Below are 22,140 nucleotides of genomic sequence, written 5' to 3' on the forward strand. Positions count from 1 at the left end.
CAAGATGATATTTAATTGCAGACGAGTTTTTGACTGGTACCTCTTAAGATTGAATAATTTATATTTAAAATTATATTAAAATACTCTGTATAGGCTTTATAATTGTCTGGAATCTGCAACTCAAAGCTCCAAATGTTCACTGAATTGTAATCTATGGATTGGTGGTCTAACGAAAGCACATTTTTGCATTTACTAACCTCAAAGATGCAAAGAACTGCATTTTAATGGTGATTCAAAGCTTTTACCTACAGGTCTAGTATAAAAGGAAATGACCAATTTAACATATTAAACTACAATATTTAACCTTTGACCAAGAGAATGCGAAACGATCGACTGCTGAGCAACAAATTTACTACATTTATAGCGACGTACATTCATTTCGAAAGCATTGCTCTGCTCACAACCACCACCAATACCTTTTGAAATGTATTTTGAAGATCTTCATCTGTGCATCGTGTTTCACGACACTCGATTAATCGTTTGCGGTGCATTTTCCACTGCTTTTAACCTTCTTACACATTGGCAGTTCCAGATCTGAACCCTTCTGTCACAGCACAATGTTTTTGGAGAGAAATACTCGTTCCGCAGCGTCTGCGCTGTCCCTCCCTCTCTCGGCGAGAACGTGACGCCATGGCGCACGGGGCCCTTATTTTCAGGGAGAAGCTCCAAAGAGGCGTGGGTGCGGATGACGCGGCCGGTCAGTTTCCGCGACAGCCCTCCACCTGTCGCTGCGCGCTCCACAGCGGGCCGTAGCTGGGCGGGCCCAGGCTGTCCGGGCCGTGCAGGAGGGTGCCCAGCTGGCGGATGGACTTGCACATGGGGCACGGGTAGTCGGAGAGCCCCTCGATGTCCTCGAAGGCCAGGTTGACGATGCGGTCGATGCAGGTGTCGCAGTAGAGGTGGCCGCACGAGAGGCGCCTCAGGCGGGCGCTGTAGGAGATGCAGCACTGGCAGTGGGGCGAGTCGGGCCCCAGCGACAGGCTTCCGCTCAGGGAGCTGCTCTCCACGCTGCTGGCGCGACTCGACTTTGTGGGGGACCTGCGGGGCGATGAGGAATCGCAGCAAGGAGACCAGTGAGCGGCCCGAGTGCCTACGTCCCGCTGTTGCCACCACCACACACACACACACACACACACGGAAGGGGCTTCTCCTCAGTCACTGCGGGCAAAGTGGATGGCACAGGGGTTCACACACAAACACACACCACACCGTGGACATGCTGAGCTAGAGTGCGTGGGGGCAGCAGGTGGCACAGTGCGCGGAGCTGCTGCCTCTGGATCCAAAAGGGAACAGGTTTCAGTCCCAAGTCCTGCTCCCCCTGAGCAAACTAGGCAACCTGAATTAAGAGAGTAAAACCCTGCTGTATAAATGGGTAAAAAAAAAAAAATCACTGCAAGCTGCTTCGGAAAGAAGCCCAGCTGAATGAACACATGTAAACAAGGGGAAATGGGACAGCCGAGGCGAAGGACGGACGCGTTCTGTGATATATAGAGCCGTAATCCACACGTCTCTCCGTTTGCCTCGCTCTACGGACGAATCCTGTCACGTCCCACTTCGCATTTATTGCCGCGTTACTCTGCGGAACGTCTCGGATCTCGAGGCTCCTCGTTCCTCGTGGCCGCGCGTTTCTAAATGGGTCGTCCGGGTGGGGAAGAACAAGAACGAAGTCGGCGAACTGCGGTGCTCACGCACGCCGTCATTTCCTTACAAACGAGGCCGAGACGAAGCCAGACGACCCAGTTTTCCCTCAAAAAGCCCCACATGTATTGCGCTATGAATTTTTAATTCCTGCAAAGATGTTAATTTTGTCTGGTCGTCATGGCTTCATGCGTCACTCGAGGGCTCGACCGTCTGTGTATGTATGATTGAACCCCAATCGCGTTCTCTCTCTCACACTTTTCCTCCGACCATGTTGTCTTTAAGAAACTGGGAACCCCAAAAACACACGGCTACGCACGTACTTACCACGTTTAATTAAGCGCGCGCGCCGCTCCGACGTCCCGCAAAATTATAACCCCTCGCTGCGCGTGACTATCGATTCGAATCCAGCGCTGACCGCGGAAAGCCAGGCAATCAGCGTTAATTATTAAAAAAGACGATGCCATCACGTCGGGGTCGGGGTGGATGTGAAAAAATGGGGAGGCGGAGGGGGGTGCGAGCGCAGACACCATACCTCTGCGAAGACGAGGACTCGCGCTTCCAGCAGTCGAACCTGAGCGCCGAGAAGATTCTCCAGAGCAGCTCCATGCTGTCAGCTCACACGCCGGTCCACCTGTCCGAGCGATCGATCCGCAGCCGATCCCTGCTGCTGCTGCCGCTGCTGGCACATCCTCACATCGAATCGATCGATCGATGCACTTCCAATAGCGATCAGTCCTGACGCCGCATCGGCTTTGTTTACATCGTGTTCACAGAGACACCCCGGCGTCTGTGAGCCGCAGGTGGACACGCGCCACCGACGTGAAAATCCCGGGATTTATTTGGGTAAAAAAAAAACTCGCAGGTTCCGCGGACGACCGACGAGTCTGTCTCCCGGCGGAGCTGTCGTGTCCGCGAAGGTAAAAAAAAAAGGTACAATAAAATTAGTCAGTTAGCGTACGCGCCGTCGATGGCGTCAGGATGGATGATCAGAAGATCCAGGTGGAGGAGAGCGATCGTGGGCGTCGGGATCGAGGAGACGGACGGACACCGCGTCCGTCATCAAGAGAAACGGAGACGCGGAGATCGCGCTCGGCTCGGTCCGCGAACCGTTAAGTTGCGCTGTACGACACAAATCCCGGCATCAGTCGATAGGCTATGGGAGCCTGCAGCGCCCGAGCGTTTCACGGTGAAATGGGACAGTCACACTGAGAGCACAGCGGCTGCATATTTAATTCATGTGATACGTAATGCAAATTTAACCCAAAGATGGCTTAATTACACAACAAGCCACTTCGGACCCGTGTTATTGCTCCACTCCGTTCACGCCAGCGAATGAACCAGCCGCCGGCGTCTGACTGCGTTGCACATACGATACGTACCGAGCTACAGCGGGCCGACTCGTTTCCCCCCCTCGGTACTTCCATCCTATAGAACTGTAATCTTCTGATAACTGACACAAAACGCGGCAGTTTCCCCAACCTGTTTGATTTCCTGGAGCCGCGAAAGCGTCTTGGCCGCCAGGTGGCGACACTGCCTGTCTTCCGCTTCCAACATCGAGTGTCTTCACACCTCGCAGCCAGGTGTCGCGGCAGGTGGTTCCAGGTTGATGGAAAGTCAGCGGTGTGTCAGGTGTTTCCGCTTTGACTCTAATATCTGCTGAAGCATAACTTCAAACGAAGGCTTCAAAATGGATGTCCGGCTTTCTAGTTTCCACCGTACGCCACTTTGAAGTAACGGAAGCCTTTCGTGAAGGAATTTATTCATGATCAGTAATCACCTGTACAGTGCTGGGCCCTTCGAGTCAGAGCCCATCTTGAAATTATAGGGTCAGAGGCAGAGTACATCCTGGACAGGATGCTAGTCCATTGCAGGGTGGCGACACGCGCACGAACTGCAGGCAACGTTAGGATCCGATTTAATGTTTGAATGTCCGGTTCACCAGAACAGCATATCTTTGAACTGTGGGAGGAAACCTGAGCACCCAGAGGAAATCCATGCAGACATGGGAGAACATGAGAAGTCCACACAGGCTGAGCTGGATTCAAACCTTCATTTGAACAACTCGGGCATTGTGAGGCAGAAGCGCTACCTGATGTACCGATGTGCGGCCTTCTCGCCGATAAATATATGAAGAACAGTGTGTGGGTGACGGAGAGAGTGTGTTTCACTGATGTATGGAAGAGTGACCCAGTGTAAGTAGTGTATCTAGCAGTGTAAATCACCATGGTGAATAAGGTGTGTGTGGGCTGATAACACTACATAGAGTTCATTGGAAGTCAATTTGGAGAAAAGTGTCTGCTAAGTAAATAAATACAAATGTAAATGAATATAATTTACAGAAATTATATGAAAAATAGTCTCAAGGTCACCTGTGTGTATGTGGTCAGAGCTGTCACCTTACAGCCTAAAAGTCCTCAATACACTCACCCTGAATGCTCCATTAAGAGTACTGTGCTGACATGACGGGGGAAAGAACAGGCATCCAAGGTACACCGGCGCCCCACCTCCCAGTTACTAATTACCTACAGGACTGGCTCTTTGCTAGGATGGGATGTGCAGAACTCGAGTGTGCGATCAAGTCCCGAACCCTGCGCCTTAGTATCCCCCTTTGGAAGTGGCGCCCCATACCTACCTGTGCACTGTTACTGCAGCTCCACCACCTGCACCTTCAATGCCCTACACAGCATGTACACATATCCTCACACAGTAAAAGTGTCCCTTTGCACCTAACTCCACGCCCCCATCTCACCCTGTTCTGTGGAACCAGGAGTGTGTTGTAAGAGTGTATATATTCTACTGGCTTAAGGCCCGGTGATTTACAGTGCTACGGGGAAAAGTACGCCTTGCTCAATAGGAGTCTTGTGTGTCTGGACTGTTGTATCCCGGAAGACAATTGTACAAATGAAGGGGAAGTGCTCTGTCAGATGATGTAATTTAGTCATGCTGGTTTAGCTTTTCCCTCTAATGACATTAGAGGGTCTTCTTCCAGTACATAGCGAATAAAGACTGATCACCTGGTTGCCCGAAACCAAAACTTATTTTTACAAATGTAGTTTTTTAATACGGCTAGTTTACACAAACTCATTGTTCATGATTTTACTTATGAAGTCCAGGTAACTTAATCCTACTATTGTAGGCTGGTTTGAAGCTGTTTGAATGGTAATGGGAGTTGGATAAATACAGACTTACACAGACAGAGGTTTTCTGTGTAACTGCACAAGGGAATTTAGGAGACTGTCTTGGAATCTAAATACATTAAACAGTTCAATAATGAATGTCAAATTTCAGCCTTATTGCTAGCGAAGACAGTAACTAAAGAACAAAAATTGGTTCAGACATTCTGTGATTTATTTAAACTCCCTTCTCAGTTTAAATAAGCAACTCTTCGTAATTTTTTCCTCAATTGCAGAAGAATCAGCCCACAGAGTGCACAAATTCAAGAAGCAGTGCAGCAAAAGTTTATGGAGTTCCAGGCTAAATATTACATGGCTTTCTGCTGACAGTTTCTTTTTGTTGCCTGCTTCAAATCGATCATTGTATGACACGGAGCCCTGGCCACGGCACGCTGGTGCAACACGTAGTGCGGCTGCCTCACTGTGCATGGGCTGTTCGGACGTCGGTTTGAATTTGGCTCAGTCTGTGTGGAGTTTGCATCTTCTATCCATGTCTGTGTGGGTTTCCTCCCAAAGTCCAAAGATATGCAGTTCAGGTAAATTAGCTATACCTGTAGCGAGCCTGTGTTTGTGGTTACCCTACAATGGACCGGCGTCTCGTCCGGGGTGTAACCCCCTCAGCCTTGCATACACTGATTATGGGATAGGCTCCTCCTTGGCCAGGACGAGTGGTTAATGAAGGTGGACGGATGGATAAGTCTAGGCCATGCAGATGTTCATTTACTCAGAGGAAGTCTCTCCAACTGGCCAGTTTACATACAACTGTGCACTTTTTTCCCAACAATAAGTATAAGAGGACATTAGGATTCTTAAACTGAAGCATGGCCTCAGCCTGTGCTTCTAGAACAAAACAACTGACGCTCAGTTTTTGGAAATCCTCATGTCAAGGATTCATGGGACTATTATTCTTTACACTGGGTGAAGCTCTGCAGCATTTGACACCATTTGTCAACCAGCAGACTCTGCTTTCCTCTCTTTCACATCATGAAGTCAAAGATCAGTATTGAAAATGTTTGAGTCCTACTCAACTGAACTCCCTCTCTCACTCAGAAGTGCTGAATCTCTTCCAATGTTCAAGAAAGGTCTTAAAACACACATCTCTTTCAGAGCCACCTTTATCCTGGTTTCCTATCTGGACCCATAAACTTTCAGCACATCATCTGCAAAAATAAATTACTCCATATCTTTTCTATATACAGTTATTCGTGTCATGTATTCGAACAAGAGTGATATTGGACTAACTCGCTGTTCCTGGAGAATCTCCTGTCTGTATCTGTATCTTTCCGATTTTTGGTGAAATACCCTTTGATTTCCCCCAGTTATGGGTCACTTTGGAGAAGAGCATCTGCTGAGTTAATAAATGTACACACACACACGCACACATTGTCTGAAGCTGCTTGTCCCGAGCAGGGTCGCGGTGAACTGGAGCCCAACCCGGGAACACAGGGCGTAAGGCTGGAGGGGGATTGGACACACCAGGATGGGACACCAGTCCGTCACAAGGCACCCCAAGCGGGACTCGAACCCCAGACCCACCAGAGAGCAGAACCGGGCCAAACCCACTGCACCACCCTCCATCGAATAAATGTAAATGTAAATTATTCTGCAGGAAATCCTCCATAATTTCTGCTCCCGCAACGTGTCCAACTGTGAGTGAGGCAGCAGACATTCTGGAACAGTTGCAAACGCGGCCGACAAGCAGGCTATAAAATAAGATAAACATGACGTAGAGATAAATGGCGCGTCGAAAATAGGAGACAGCAGAAGAAAGAGAAATAAAAACACTAAAGGAAAGTGACATCAAGGCAAGTGACGAACATTCATCACCCTCCATCCTGATCCTTCCCGTAGCATCAGCCAAAGCAAAGCCATGCATGCATCCCCTGTCGGAGAGTGCAGATGGTGTGCTCCTCCGGAGGAGCGGGACGGCGGGAGGAGGAGGCTGAGGAGGGTGAGGAGGAGGAGGAGGAGGAGGAGGCTGCGCGGTGCGCTGTGTGTCACCTCCCGTGTGTCACTCGTTCGCGCGTAGTAACTCGTGCGCTGCTTCTCTCGAACCCGCCCGGGCGTCTCCGCGGGAGAAGAAGAAGAAAAAAAAAAAGGTAAGGCGTTTTTTTTTTTTTTTTTTTTTTTGCAATATATCTAATAACAATAATAAGCGAGCGGTTGGCGCAGCGACCATCGAAGCCACATCATCATCGTAAATGACACATTTTTTGCACAAGAAGACAAGAGACGAAAATTCGCGGAACGGTCGGAATCGATCGCGATGAATTCTTGAATTCTCCGCTCCGTCGTCGCTGTTGTTGTTGTTGTTGTTGTACAAGTAGGAAGCGGTTTCCTCCCGTGAGCTTCGGGAGATGAAATTTGTCGCTGTCGCAACGGGGAAACGGGATCATTTTCGAACGAAAAGAAGAAGAAGAACGGGCGAGACTTACGACGTACATAGCAAATTTCCCCGAGAAGTCGATTTTTGTGTCAGTCAGACAACGAGGCGGCGGTGTATCAAAGCGGCGATAGATAGCTCGTGCCGCGTCTCGCTTATTCCTCAATTCCTGCGTTGATAGTCACACATGACCATAGCTGCCAAAGCTTTATTTATCGTCACATGGTGGGGGGGGGGCTGCGTTTCGGAGTTATTTTCTCATAATAACGCTCTTTTCCCTTATTCCACCGACCGGGAATGGGCGGGTGCGATGAGAACGGAACTGTACATGTAAATAAGCCGGGTGTATAAACATCGTTACCCGGCCGGGCGGTCGCCGCGCCCCTTCACCTGCCGGGGCTGCTGTGCTGTGACATGATGACGCGCTCTTCGGGGGGCCGCTTGTGGGACGTTTCCCTCTTCGAAGACCCGCTTCTTTTCTGTCCGAAGAAGAGCGCCCGGCGATCGCCTTTCCTTAAACAAATTATGGTGTCAAAAGGTCGCGGAAAGGAAAGCCACCGCGTAGTCGACGCGTACGCACGGGGAAATGTGCGAAAATGACCTTGCGCGGAGTCGCGCTCATGATCATGCTGCCGAGAAAGAAGTCGCACCATCCACCCATCGTGGTCGTGGGGCGATCTGTGAAATACAGCCCATCTGCGGTGAACGTTGGATTGGGGTGAGTAGCAGGACGCCGTGGCGTGGCGTGGCGTGGCGCTTCGCCCCATTGCGGTGCCCCGTTAGTTGTGCTACGTCGACCTTGTCATTGCGAAACGTGTCACATCCTGCGGCGCCGCCGATCGTGTGGAGAACTCCGCTGTTTTTACCACACTGGTTCACTGCGGTATGCAGATGTCGCCGCCGGCTGTGGAGACACCGACCGACGGGCACATGGAACTCTTGATTGACGTCTTTTGTTCGCAGAAAAATCATGTCACGATTGTAGATTAAATGAGAATCCTCCTGGGTCCCAAGGGTAAGGAGTCAAATGAGTAACATCATTAATTTCCCTGCCTTTTCTTTCTCTCTGCGACGCACAAGTGTTTTGTGTCGCTTTTCAAAATACACAGGACGGGCAAATATTAAGAACTAGCTGATTATCACTGAAACGTAAAAAGAAAAAAAATGAACCAACGGTGGAGTAGGAGTGCCCCCCCCCCTCCTCCCGCTGCTTCCCTTGTCAATGCGTCACAAAACACACACACGAACGCTTGGACAAACGGGAAACCCCGCTTTCCAGTGCCAGTGTATGTGTGTGTGTGTGTGTGTGTGTGTGTGTGTCGTGTGTGAAGCCCTGAACAGCGTTCCCAGTATTACTAATCCATAAGCAATAATTAGATGTTCCACAATGTCATTTGTATTAACCTCTACAGCATGGGCTGGAAAATATAACAGGGCCACAGCTGTCGGATTATTATACACACAGCGTGCAGTTTTCCGCAGGAAAATGCAGATCAACCCTCTGCTGTTCGTTAGTGTGTCTGCTTTGGGCTGCGTCTTTTCAAACATTTCGCAGAGGTTCATTTTGCGGTATTCCTCTCTGCTGGGGTGAGTGACTCCCCCACCCAGAAAACATCCTTTGCTGCCACAGCCGGTGTCGCCTCACCTCATCTGAAGGGGTGCGAGGAAAAGCCCCAATACTGTACTCTCTCAGGGGAGCCCTTGGTGTGTTTAAGATCCTGCCTTACACCTCCTGTCCAAAAAAACGTTGATATTGGTGTTAAATAATTCACCACCATTATTGTAGGAGAGATCTGTAGCCTTTTGCACCGCAATGTGCAGTAATGATGCTGGTATTGCATTTCAGGCTGTCCTGAGTACCTAAGGAGGTTGAACATACGACGAAGAAATTTTATCCAGTAACAGTAATCCAGCCCATTTCCAAGGCATTCTTTTGGCTTGTTGGGATCAAAGCAGTCGCAGAACCGTTTAATCCTTGCCCTTTTAAAAGCATCTTACCGTTTTGGTCTTATACCAGAAAATGCCGCAGTGCCTTTGTGGTTTCGGCGATGAGTCAGTGAACAGATACAGAACCACGAGTTAATTTTTTAGGGTTCAGGCTGAGAAGCTCTTGTACGCATTCGGGCGAGGATGAGCTTCACCTTCCTGTCTGAAGAACTTCTGTGGCCTAACCTTGACTAATCCTGACGCTGAGGGCGCTGCTGGACCATGGGATGGCTGCCCACTCGCTGCCGGTGCACGCGTCCGGTCGTTTGAAGTGGACACCCGTGCTGCTCCGGCACCTTCCTCACAAAGCCCAGCCCAGTGTCCTAGAGGATGAGGTGGCAAAATTTTTCCTGTACTTTCTTTCATGTTGAAATGGAAGGCACTGCGAACGGTATCACGGAAGCAATGAATAGAGGTAAGAAAGAACAGACAGAAAAAGAAAGTAACGTTCTGCACTGATGTAATAACCACAGAAAGAGCAGAAAGAACCTGGAAGATGGAAAATCCTCTTGTACCAGACGAATTTAAAAATGATGGCTATCCAGACATTTTCTTCTATCATGCTCTTTAAGAAGCCCCATTCTCTGTTTCCTCTAAGGCTACATGTGAATTCTCAACATGCCGCTGAGGTTTTTTGCCATCACGTTGCGACGCTTCTCGCCATTCTGTGCTCTTGGCAGCATTCTGTCAGCCGTGACTCGACAGGACTGGCAACGGCACAGTACGGCCAAGGGACGTTTCCACTATAGAGCGGAGGACGCACAGCCTCGGCTTCACTGGAACTGCATTGTGCTGATCTGTCTTTTCCTTTTATCTCTGTTCCCACTCGTATGGCGGGAGAACGTGACGACTTTAGTTTTCAGCAAGAAACCTGGTCCCCCGCACTGGCTAGTTTGACAGCTGAGTGTTGCCGGGGCCTTTTTATGTTTATTATGTACTGTATACCTGGAAGCGTTCTGTCGTTGGCTGGAAATTTGGCTCATCGTTCTGCTCACTGAAGACCAGCAGACATCGAAACAATGAAATTAGAAATTAGCCAAAGCATGAAGTACAGAAATAGCAGATAAATAAATCAGTGTGTTTTCTTCTTGGCTCTGAAGAATATGCAGCCCTGTCCATTTAATTAAAGATGGGATATTTAATGTACTTACTCACTGTAGTGGAGCAGGTCTTTGTATGGGTTTGTACCTTTGTCTTTTCCTGAGAAAAGCGGCATACAGGTCTGAATGTGTTCTCTCAGACAAGCCTTCATTTGTAAACACTTTTGTCAAGTTTGTTGTATTCTGTTGGATTGTATTTAATCACTTTCCTTTGCTTACACGCTGGAGTCTTCGGGGATTCTAATAACTGGGCTTGCCGGCGGTCCATAATTTTTTAGTATATTTCTAACGCTGTCTGGGTGAAGAACACTCAGTCGTGTGGGTGCGGTGTAAATGACAGATATTTAAATTTATGAACACACATACAAGGTTAGAAAAATGAAATAAACACAGAAGTAGTTGAGAGGTATAATTAATAGCTAGGGCTGGGACTCGGAGTGCACTCAGTGCGCAGTGACAGAAGAGGAAGGTTTCTGACTGTGGTTAATAGGAAGTCATGAATCATTAGGCCAGGTATTAAGTGAGAGGCCACTGCCTTGCTATGTTTTCTGACATTTCATGCATCAATGAAACTTTCATCCGTTGTTTTAAATAGGTATCACTAGTCATCTTGACGTTTATAAGTGTACTGCGTGTACGAAAGGACAAAGTGGAATTATTGTTTGTTTTCCTGACCTGTCTTCAGAGATTCTTTCCTTGGGGTCCTGCATTATTTGCCATGTGGCTGCCTTGTGCTCAGCTGGTCATGTGCCATGTTGCTTATGCTCAGCTTGATGTCCCATCGCCCCGCCTATACCTTCCTCTTTCACAGGGACCCATTAGATATGGCACCCTTTCGCCACCTCCCCTGCCACCATCAGTGGACTTCTCATCTGCAAGTGGATCATGCCAGACTGCTTTCCCCCTTCTCCACGGCCTTCCAGTGCTACGCCCAGGAAGCAGTCCCCTGAGGTCCCAGATCGTGCCAGCCTATCACGCTTCCATCTCTCTCACGTCCATCTGTTCGCGGTCTGGCCCCTAAACTCTATCATCAAAAAGCTGAGCTCGGTTGCTCAGTCCCAGCCCCCACTTTGTATTGTAGCCACACTCCTGGTGTGCAGTGCTAGGATTAATCATTTCTCCTTAGCTGCTTCGTGTGTCCACGTTCTAATGCACTGAGAACCCTCCTGACAAAATGATATGTGCTTATGTATAATCTCTGCTACACATCCTTTCACGGATGCTTGGAAGAACAAGTGAGTGTGTGTCATAGAACCAAAATGGATTTTTAGGTAAGCCGTGCTGTCAAAGAAACAAATCCACGCGGGCTGTAATTAAGTTGGCGTGTGATGTGGTTAGCGGGCATCTAGGTGAACACATGCCTATGTGGATGAGTCTGTGGAAAGGGCTTGTTCTGCCAGTACCACAATTAAACCTTCCTTGTCCACACTACCCATTTCTCTTCCTGGTTCCATACATCTTGTTCTCATATATGACAGTTTTTGGTTATCGGTATGTATTTTTCGGGACCCCTGAATTGCTGCTTTTATTTATATCCTGTACTATTTTCATTTTTTTGTTGCCACGCATTGTGCTGTGACACTGGTACAAATTAATTTAAAAGAAGGATTGTCTTATTGCATCTTTATGTTTCCAGAACTCCCGCGTTCAGCTTTGTAGATTTATACGAGCTCCCCGCTGTACTCGTCAGTGAGAAAATCTCTTTGTATAGTTTCTCTAATTTCACAAAGAATGGTGTTCTCACAGGGGGTGCGATGGCGCAGTGGGTTGGACCACAGTCCTGCTCTCCGGTGGGTCTGGGGTTCGAGTCCCGCTTGGGGTGCCTTGCGACGGACTGGCGTCCCGTCCTGGGTGTGTCCCCTCCCCCCTCCGGCCTTACGCCCTGTGTTACCGGGTAGGCTCCGGCTCCCCGTGACCCCATGTGGGACAAGCGGTTCTGGAATGTGGTGTTCTCACAAAGTGAAACAATGAGTTACAGTTAAATACCTCAAGAAAAAGGAAATAGAAGTTTAAGGCTTGTATTTAGATGGCTGCTGGTTAAAGTCACAGTAGGTGACTGTGCCATCCTGCCCTTCAAGTACTTTCCTAGAATTGCTTTTCATTAAAATTCCTAAAATTGCTTTGGGTAGATACTTTAATGCAGGTAAAAACACATATATTTTTATTTTTGTGACTTGTGACAACAAGAGAGGATGCTTATTCTTACTGATTATTCTTACTGACACTGCAGCTGGTTTGTCTTTTATTTTCCGTAGAATTAGGCAGCTGAAATTATACCAGCAAGGCAAATAGTCACACTATTAAATTTCCTGACTCCTTTTAAAATATAAGCTTTTTTTTCACATAAACTCTTGTCTCCATGGTTTTAATACCTGAGCTGTATGAAGCCAGTACAATTTGGAGACAGAATTTAAATGTTGAAGGCCTCAGTCTTAAAAGAGCATTGATGAATTTGTAATACATTCATCCATGTACAATATTGCGAGGACCTGTTTGTCACAGTACAGTCACAGAATGTCAAGTGAATTTGATTCTGGTTTTCTAGAGCGTACAAGTTCAGAATTATAGTGAAACCAAGAACAAGTTGGTTAGTTAGCCATAACGGCTGTGATCAGAATTAACCACAATTTCTTGGGAGATACGCAGTATTTGCTGTTTAATTGATGAGTACAAGAAATCAGGTACATTTCGTGAAATGTAACCATTTTGGCGGTAGTGTGTCGTCTGAGATGCATCGGTGTGTTCTTACCAATGAAAAATGGTGCTGCATTCTACCGCTTCAGAACAGCTTGAGCTCTTACGCAGGAATGAAGCACATCCCACATCGACAGAGCTGTGAGATACCATGCAAAAAATACTTTGACATCCTTGCAAAGCGCTATTCTCCACCCTGAGATGTTATATCTGTTTATCAGACCATAGGCAGATCCTAGTTGAATTGTTTTTCTGCGACTTCGCTTGCAGTTGAAACTTACAGTTGACATTAACCCTCTGTCAAGAGGTGGTCTCAACAAGCTTTTCAGATATTTCTGGTATTCCAACCACTCGTGGAGCATAGAAATATTTATTCGGTCAGATTTGAAAGCTACCGCATAAACCTCTTCAGCTGATTTCCAGCTTTTTCTACTTCGTCAGCTCCTGCTAAGCCCATTTTAGATTTCTGTTAGTCATCCAAGTTCTGTGTTTCGGCCTCACGCTGAGCAGGGCCCAAGCATCCCCCCCCCCGGTACCATTGAAACCCATTAAACTGAAATGGAATTACATAATTGTATCTTTTATCATTAGAAAATGAGCTTTGGGGGGGATAACCTGCAGTGTCTCTTCAGGATTAATCAATATAAAATCAGCTAAAGATGCCAGCCGCACGGGGAATGTTAGCTTGCAGTATCAGAACTGTTCTGATTTATTTTCTGCGGCTTTATGTACAGCGTTTTGTTTATTTGTATTTTCTGCCTTTCTTCATCAGACTTTTTAAACTCACTTTCGCAGTCACTTATTTTGCTAAAATTGCAGACCACTGCGCAAAATGCAACACACAAAGTCCGAAGTGCAAGGCCGGCAAACTCAACACTGCATCACTGGTGTTTCAACAGTTCCGACCGGAAATATTTTGTGCCTCCTAGCCTCATTTTCCAGCTTTTTGGTCCTGTGAAGCAGCTCATTCCTGAGAATAAAATAACGTTGTGCAAAACCAGACGCACTTTGCTGTAATGCATGCGCACGAAATACATTAGTTCGTATAGCATTGCTTCGTAATTGATTTATTATGAGCTGATTAAACTTTAGCAGAAGAATACTGATGTTCCACAGTCCTGGTGGAAACACACTTTTTCAGCAGGTAATTTGTGATGACAGTTATGGGAGACTGAGAGGGCACACGGGAAGCAAGCAGTTCCTCTCTCTGTGCTGTGAAAGTAGAGTTTCTCATGGTAGTTCTTTTAAATTCATACGCCGCTTCCTTGCAAAGACAAACACTTCAGTTTGAAAAAAAAAAAAAAAAACAACACTTCTCCCAAGATTGTGATCCATTGAAAGACAAGTACATTCCTCCTGGGACTGATAACTGTTATCACGGAGCACATCACCCTGACATTCCAGGACCTTTCACACCTCTCCCCTCTTTCTCCAGGAAAGTGTTGTAGGTGACAATTATGTCCCGGTTTTTGGATTTTGGTTGGTTGTTACAGTCTTCCAAAATACTTACCGAGGCATGGTTGGTTGGAATACGGCATTTACGGCAATGAAAGGAACGTGTATTTTGGTATACGGCTCTGGTTGTCTTGCAGGTTGGGCTGTCAGTATGAAGACAAGCTTATGGACTGGATTTTCACCAAAGCAGCCTGAGCTCCAGAATTCATATGCACGCAGTCGCTTGGGCTTGTCAGAAGCTCGTTTCTTGGCTTGTAGTGAGTGATCTGATGGAACTCCACCATTGCGTGATTATTTCACAGAATTCGGCATCTTCCGCGTTCCCACGAGCCCTCTTGCCACAGACCGGCTCCCATCAGATGCTGTAGAGGAGTTTCTCATGGCACACTTGTAACTGAAGATTATTTCAACGAAATTGCCGCGCTAACTTTGTCCCGGGGATCTGTGTCTGGAAGATTAACAGTCCTGTAGTGTGCTGGGGCCTGTTAGCAAGGTGCGCTGGGTGTCTGCTCAGGGTTTTCACTAGCGCTTCAGGGTTGCTGTTACTGAAATGTTACAGCGCAACGAGGAGCAAGCAGACAGTTCCCCGCAGAGTCATTAGGTGTAAAGACGCTTGTAAAACTTAGTGCTGTTTAAAACAGCTGCCGTTTGGATGTAAAATTAGAGTACTCTTTTTCCCTGTAGAGTCTCCCACTTTATATTGTTGCTGGCATTGCTGCCATAGAATTGCGGACAATATAGAGAAGTGTGATATACAAATTATATATCATGTACAAGTATATGTCTTTACTACATTGTTTCACTGGTGGTGTAAGTCCTTAATGAAGTGCATTTCTTCTACAAGGCTGATCTGCTGTCACTGAGCACAGGTGCCGTTGTGGCATCCTGAGGAAAGTTAGTGCAATAAATGTCATTCTTCAAATGAAATCATTTTCTTAATGGAACCAGAGCCAGTGCTCTTGTAGGACTAAAATCTGCAATGTGCTTTACAAAAATTCAGTAAGAAGTTCCTGTAGTCCCTTATGTCTAACACTTCAAATTGACTTTTTTTCTAACCTGAAGTGGGACTAATTTTCTGTACTTTTGTTGCTTGAAACTGCACATAGAATAAAACTGCATATAAAGACTTTCTCATAATGAGAATGTTATACTTGTATAAAGTTACAATGTACTTACATAACTCTCTTTCGATGTTGGCTGCTCACTTTAGCAGAAGACGCATTCCTTCCATTAGGTCTTTTCCTCTTATTAATGTTATTATTATTGATGCATAATTTAATTCTTTGGTTTTGTGTGGGCAAATGATTAACGTTCACATTTTTAGTCTTATATAAATCTTTTTATACTTGGCTTTATTCCCATAAAATGCTCAATATGCTCACTATAATAAACTGAATGAGAAAACTAGTGCGGATTATTATCTCATTCAATTAAGTGTACAGTAGTAGGAACCTATCCATGCATAGACCTGTCAGACCAGTGTATGCACATCATGCACATGCAGGTGAACGTACAGATTTCCTCCAACCGCACCCAACACTGTATCATGCCTCGTCTCTGTTATTTGGGTCAGTACCCCACAGTGTCTCTTCCTCAGCTGCCGAGCCTCCTTTGCGCAGCTGACAGTGGTTTTGAGCATACATCTCCCTGGCCCTGCTCATTATTCATAGAGGTGCTGTGTTTTTTGGAAGCCCCTATGCCTGCCTGGCAGACAGAAATGATGGGGAGGCAATGGGGAGGCGGTGTGATATGCTGCCTTTCATTTCTTTTATACTGCCTAGTACAGGAGGCTCGTGGCTATATATTTTGGCCTTAATGCAGTGGCCTGAGGGTTTTTTAAACTTGACTCTCTGCGTGTGTCTAAATTAGCTTACATTTCCTGGCCTAGGAGACAAGGAGCCACTGGCCGAATACTGGCGTTAATGTCAGATTCACTCTGCTTCTGCGTTTCTTTTGCAGCTCTGGAGGTGGCCATGCCTGTAACCCTGAACCTTGGCTGGTTGTAGCATTTATAGTCCACCACAAGTGCTATGTACTGCTGCATAGATCGTTGTAACCAGTTGAAAACACAAACCTCAGACAGATTATGCTTTTGTCCTTTCGCCTCTGCTCTGTGCCAGCAGCATGCGAGAGTCCCTGTAGTCTATATATATCAACATATATAGACACTTATTTTTGCACCTGCGCTACTTCTGTTTTTATGTGTAAACTATTTTTACTGCTTATTAGCTTGTGGTAATGCATAATCACAGCCCCCTACAGCACAGATTTAATGTCATTTGTAATGTTTCAGGTGCGTTCTCAGGGACAGGGTACGGCGGTCAAGGTGTACATGCAGCCAATTGCCCGGTTACCACTCTGCCCACTGTTTAGCCCGACCGCCCAGTCCGCCAGAGGACGTTGTGTAATCTGATGCTAACACACCACGGATTCCCCTGTCAGGGAGATAATGGAGTTTTTCACGGCGGTCTTTGATATGATTTATGCAAGCAATCAAATAGACCTGTCAAGAAGATTAAAAGTGAAGAGAGCCATCTGGGAAGACAGCCACGTACGTGCAGCAAAACACCATTACCTGTGGTCTCATGTTTTACCTTGATAAGTGGTTCCTGCACTATGTGAAATATTGCTTTATAATGTTCTTCGCTTACGTCTCGCTGCCCCAAAACCATGAATCCGAAGCACATTTAAACTCTCTGCCTTCTTAAATAGAGGTAATTTATTTTTGATGTAAGATTTTTTTTTCAGGGCTGTACTTTGGCACAAATGCGACCTCTTCAGCAGATGTGAGAAATGGCCGAAAGTCAACAAAAGGGCCATTTGTGTTTTTTTCCCTGTCTGTCTGCTAAACCATCTCTTTGACAAGCCCGTCTCCCAGTAGTCCTCCTTCTTGTGTGCGCCTCCAGCGGCCCTGCAGCTGCGTGCACATATAAAGCTGTGTTTTGAATCGAAATGCACCCCCGTACTGTCCACCCTACTGATAGTCCGCCGTAGCCGACCTGGGAAACATCGCCGCGGGGAGGTGCGGGCAGTTCGGACGGTGCTTTAGTCTCGCTAAGGCGGAGGGATTGCCCCTCGGGTTTAACATAGTGTCTTGATGCATGGTCATCATTCGGTTACATCATTGGAATGCATACACTTTGATCATGTGACCTTTTTAGTATTATACTGTTTGACACAAATGCACAAAGAACCCTTACAAAAAAGGATTCAATCATATTGTGTGTTTATATGTCTATATCTGCGCTTTTATCATATAAACTAACTTGGGGATGAATAAGGTGTTCCCCTAGTCTTGTACTCTACCGGCTCTGGCTTTTGGGCAATTTACTTTATGGTGCCCTGGACCAAATGTCAGTGTCAATGTCTGGACAACCAGAAAGGTTGCTCAGCTGGGAAGAACCCAAGTGAGCAATACTGACCAAGAAGCAGAGAGGGAGCATGACCTCTGAATGTAAATTTACCAATTGGCGGGAAAGATGGGCATGTAGTGTGACCTACCGTACACAGCCAGTCATCAGTACTAGTGGCACCAAAATGTTCACAGGGGGTCCTTTTGAAAGGGATGGAACTGGCAGCTTGATTATGAGGACGCACAACAATCCTGAAGGGCTGTGTCTGCAAGGTTCCTGTTCCAGCTGGGCAGTGAACCATCTGAATCAACGCACAGCGCTGCTTGAAAGTACGTGAACGTTATGGGGGTGGTCCTTATTCTTGTATAAAATGTTAAAATAAACGTATGAAATCTAAATGAAATCTTAAAAAATAATGAAAGAATTAAAGATTCAGATTTACACACATGATTCAACTTACATGCTTGATTTAACCAATGCGATTTGGGGTTGCGACTTATTTTTTCAACCTGCACTACTTCTGTTTATGTGCTGCACACATGATTTCCTCCAAACCAACATATGGAATTGGTAACTACTCACTTGTTATGTCAGATGAGAAAGACGGCTACTCATTAACGATTTTGTGGTAAAACTAAGGGACACAAGCGGTACACATCGTTCCAGGCAGCACTGCACTGTTTGATTCAACCCATTTAATTCATGTTCTGAGCACTGACTGGTGAAAGGACAGCTTGGAAACTTGCTAGATTCAGTCCTCCTGGGGCTGAATGGGCATGTCCCATTGGATGCTCACCTTTTAGTGTGGATATATAGATTCCAAGATTAAATTATTACTACTTTTTGATGGGGGGGCATGGTGCCACAGCAGATTTGGCTGGGTCCTGCTCTCTGGCGGGTCTGGGGTTTGAGTTCCGCTTGGGGTGCCTTGTGATGGACTGGCGTCCCGTCCGGGTGTGTCTCCCCCCCCTCTGGCCTTACACCCTGTGTTGCCGGGTAGACTCCGGTTCCCCGTGACCCCGTATGGGACAAGTGGTTCAGACAGTGTGTGTGTGTGTGTGTGTGTGTGTGTGTGTGTACTTTTTGGATTGTCTGTTATCTGCTGATTGCCTATGGTTTCACTGTAGTGTGACTGCATGTTAATACATTTTAGCAAGCTGGCAAATATGGTTTTTCTGCTTCTTAAATCGGGATGTACTGTATTATTTCAGGTTAGATTGTTATTGTTGCTAAGGGATACTAGTTTGATGACTGCTTGTAAAGAGCTCCGTAGTTTGATCATATGTCCTCGCGTTCCCACCTAGGCTGTAATGCACACTTGGAGGCAATACAGTGCAATGAAGCCACCTGATATACTTCATTTCTTTCCTTCCTTCCGCCCTGCAGACTGACATAATGAGACGTGCTGGTTGCCATGTACCCATCTGCCTTCAGCAGCAATTTGCAGGACATTGATTTTGTGTCAGTGCTGTATTAGGGTAGATAACATTAAGAGAACTGGCAGTATCTTTTAGCAGCTTTGTCTTCCTATTAGATGTCCAATGCATTTCGATTACTCCTGTGTACACTTTGTTTAGAGCAGAGTGTCATTTATTACCATAATGAGAACCCTGGCATAGTGATTAAAATGAAAATAATTTTAAATGAAATGAAATGAAACTGTTCTTCATACACCATTGTGGAGCATCAGTTTAAAGCTGAGAATGAAATGCAGTTCTAACCCAGTCTGTCTTCTATTTCCAGACTCGCTGCTGGAGGCTGTGCGTTTCCTAAGCTGTAACCACATCTTCAGAATTTTCTGTCCAGGGAGCTGAATCAGAAATTGGGCCTAGAGGTCAAACATCCATGCCCCTTGGGAATACGTGAAGCAAGGCCACAGGAAATTGCACTGCACGACGTGAAAGTTTTTCCGCAAAAATGGAGGAAGGTTACAGAGACAGATCGGCCTTCATCCGGGGGGCCAAAGATCTTGCCAAAGAAGTGAAGAGGCAGGCTGGCAAGAAGGTGGGTCGTGGCATTGACAGAATGTCAGATGAATATTCAAAGCGCTCCTATACCCGCTTCGAAGAGGATGACGATGACGACTACCCCGTGCAGGGCCAGGACGGTGGCTTCTACCGCAGTGACAGTCGGGCCAATGACGACGAGGGCGCCCACAGTGACTCCACTGAGGGGCATGATGAGGATGATGAAATTTACGAGGGCGAATACCAGGGCATCCCTCGGGCTGACTCGGGCAAGGCCGACGGGCAGCTGGGTGGCGCGCCAGGGCCGGTGGGGGCCCAGTTCCGGGACTTTGGCGAGCAGGCTGGCGAGAGGAGGAAGGATCGAGAGGAACTGGCACAGCAGTATGAGACCATCCTGCAAGAGTGTGGCCACGGGCGCTTCCAGTGGACCCTCTACTTTGTGCTGGGCCTGGCGCTCATGGCCGATGGTGTGGAGATCTTTGTGGTTGGCTTTGTTCTTCCCAGTGCCGAGAAGGACATGTGTCTGTCCGAGCCCAACAAGGGCATGCTGGGTAAGTGGAAATGGTCCCTTTCGGTAATGATGTAATGATGCCAGTGTTTGCGGAAAACGAAAAGAAGAAGATCTGCTATTGTACGTAAAAATACGTGAAGTCCTTTCCGTCATTTCATGTTTCTCCTTGTTCTGTTGCTGTGTCAGTAGCCAAAGGGTTTGCCCCATTTCTGCATTTCAGTCCTATCCTTCAAGAACAAGCAGCACCAGCAAATCTCTCTTTAGTGAATACCAAAGTCCACTCACTCTTAGCTTCTTAACCTGTATTGCTAGAGTTTTCTTCCAGTCACACTTCTGTAGATGGCAAAAAGTACACACACACACACACATTTTCAGAACCGCTTGTCCCTTACGGGGTCACGGGGAACCGGAGCCTACCCGGCAACACAGGGCGTAAGGCCAGAGGGGGAAGGGGACACACCCAGGACGGGACGCCAGTCCGCCGCAAGGCACCCCAAGTGGGACTCGAACCCCAGACCCACCGGAGAGCAGGACTGCGGTCCAACCCACTGCGCCACCGCACCCCCGCAGCAAAAAGTATTACAATGTAATATTTTCCATGCATGTTTCACAATTTAACGTGAAAGGTTATTTGCAGTAGATGATATTAAAATAGTTTTGGAGCTTTGCTCATATAATGGCTGATACGGGGCGTTATAGTCTGCCCTTAAAGCTCAGCGGTCTGTTATACTGTTACTTCACTATTTGGTGAAATATTGACAAAGTGAGAGAGTGGCCGATGTTTGACAGAATGTTTCTGCTTCAGGATACTGTAATAAAAAATTATATTATACTCTACATACAGTATATTACATTGTTGTGTTTTAAACTGAACATTGCTGGGTCAAGTCTACCCACTGATACTGCTGTAGTACCCTTGAGCAATGTACTTTCCCTTAATTATTGCATTAAATATATGCAGCTGTACAAATGTGTCGAAGACTTTGCTACCTATGATAAAAATGTCACTTAAGTAAGTAGTTAATTATAAGGAAATAATCATTTGTATTATTATTGTATTATTAGTTTTTACCTGTGTAGGAAAATTCGAAGATTTATAGCGCAGATACGTTTTTTGAGACGTACTGGATATGGCCGAGAAGGAAAGGACAAGAGGGATACTGTATGCTGGAGAATCTGCTGCTTTCAGCTTTCAGCGTACTAGGAGTACAGGTGCCCAGCGGCCTTGTTAATAGGGTGATGGCCACGGATCTCGCTTGCCTAACCTTTCCAACACAAAAAAAAGTATTAATTCCTCACACCTGCTGTATCTGCCGCTCTCTCGGCACCATCTCGTTTGTATTCACAGCGGCACTTTGGCCCCGTGGTCCTCCGCGTTATTCATCGCGTTAGCGCTGCCTTGCTCGGCTTCTGAACCGAATCCTTTTACACGTTCGACTCGCGTACTGAAAATAGCCGGAATGTCCTGCGTGCAGAAGGTCCGAAATTTTATGTTTCTCGTCTGCGAAGTGCCTCGTATTTGTTCGTGCGCGTTTTCGTGCACACGCTGCATTGCTTTAACAAGCAAGAATTTCACAGAAGATGACATGAATGGGTGCTTATGTATAGTATTCATTCAGGAAATTTGTAAAAATGTAGTTTTAAAGCAGTATCCAGCGTATACAGTAGCACTCCATTCCAGCTACTGCTGCCGTGTTTTTGCGCCCGTGTGTGTGTGTGTGTGTGTGTGTGTGTGTGTGTGTGTGTGTAAGGGGTGGGGGGTTCTGCACCAGTGCCCAATGTAAAAACCAGTTGTGAGCTGTACAGTAGCCTGTCCCTGGTTACGCAACCGCCTGAGTCACGCTGGAGCGTGCCACACATGGCTGTTCTGCCGCATG

At 46.7% G+C, this 22,140-nt stretch overlaps 2 protein-coding genes across 3 annotated transcripts in view; one reads left to right on the forward strand and one right to left on the reverse strand.

Moving 5' to 3' along the window:
• Positions 1-39: 39 nt before the first annotated feature.
• Positions 40-3,208, reverse strand: LOC108926777 (E3 ubiquitin-protein ligase TRIM39-like). Its single transcript, XM_018739707.2, has 2 exons — positions 2,174-3,208; positions 40-1,038 (listed from the first exon to the last, which is right to left on the reverse strand). The coding sequence occupies exons 1-2, from the start codon at positions 2,245-2,247 to the stop codon at positions 699-701; spliced, it is 414 nt and encodes a 137-aa protein (XP_018595223.1). The 5' UTR covers positions 2,248-3,208; the 3' UTR covers positions 40-698.
• A 3,256-nt stretch (positions 3,209-6,464) lies between these two features.
• Positions 6,465-22,140, forward strand: part of sv2a (synaptic vesicle glycoprotein 2A) — a 34,884-nt gene continuing 19,208 nt past the window's right edge. Inside the window, exons 1-2 of one of the 2 annotated variants that reach the window (XM_018739740.2) lie at positions 6,465-6,913; positions 19,529-20,303. In XM_018739740.2, the coding sequence (XP_018595256.1) occupies positions 19,703-20,303 (601 nt within the window). In that variant the 5' untranslated portion in view covers positions 6,465-6,913; positions 19,529-19,702. Of the gene's footprint in view, positions 6,914-6,957; positions 7,916-19,528; positions 20,304-22,140 lie in introns of those variants that run through there. The other variant, XM_018739741.2, reaches the window with a different exon arrangement.

Source organism: Scleropages formosus, chromosome 18, assembly GCF_900964775.1.
Source record: "Scleropages formosus chromosome 18, fSclFor1.1, whole genome shotgun sequence".
NCBI classification, from domain to species: Eukaryota; Metazoa; Chordata; class Actinopteri; order Osteoglossiformes; family Osteoglossidae; genus Scleropages; species Scleropages formosus.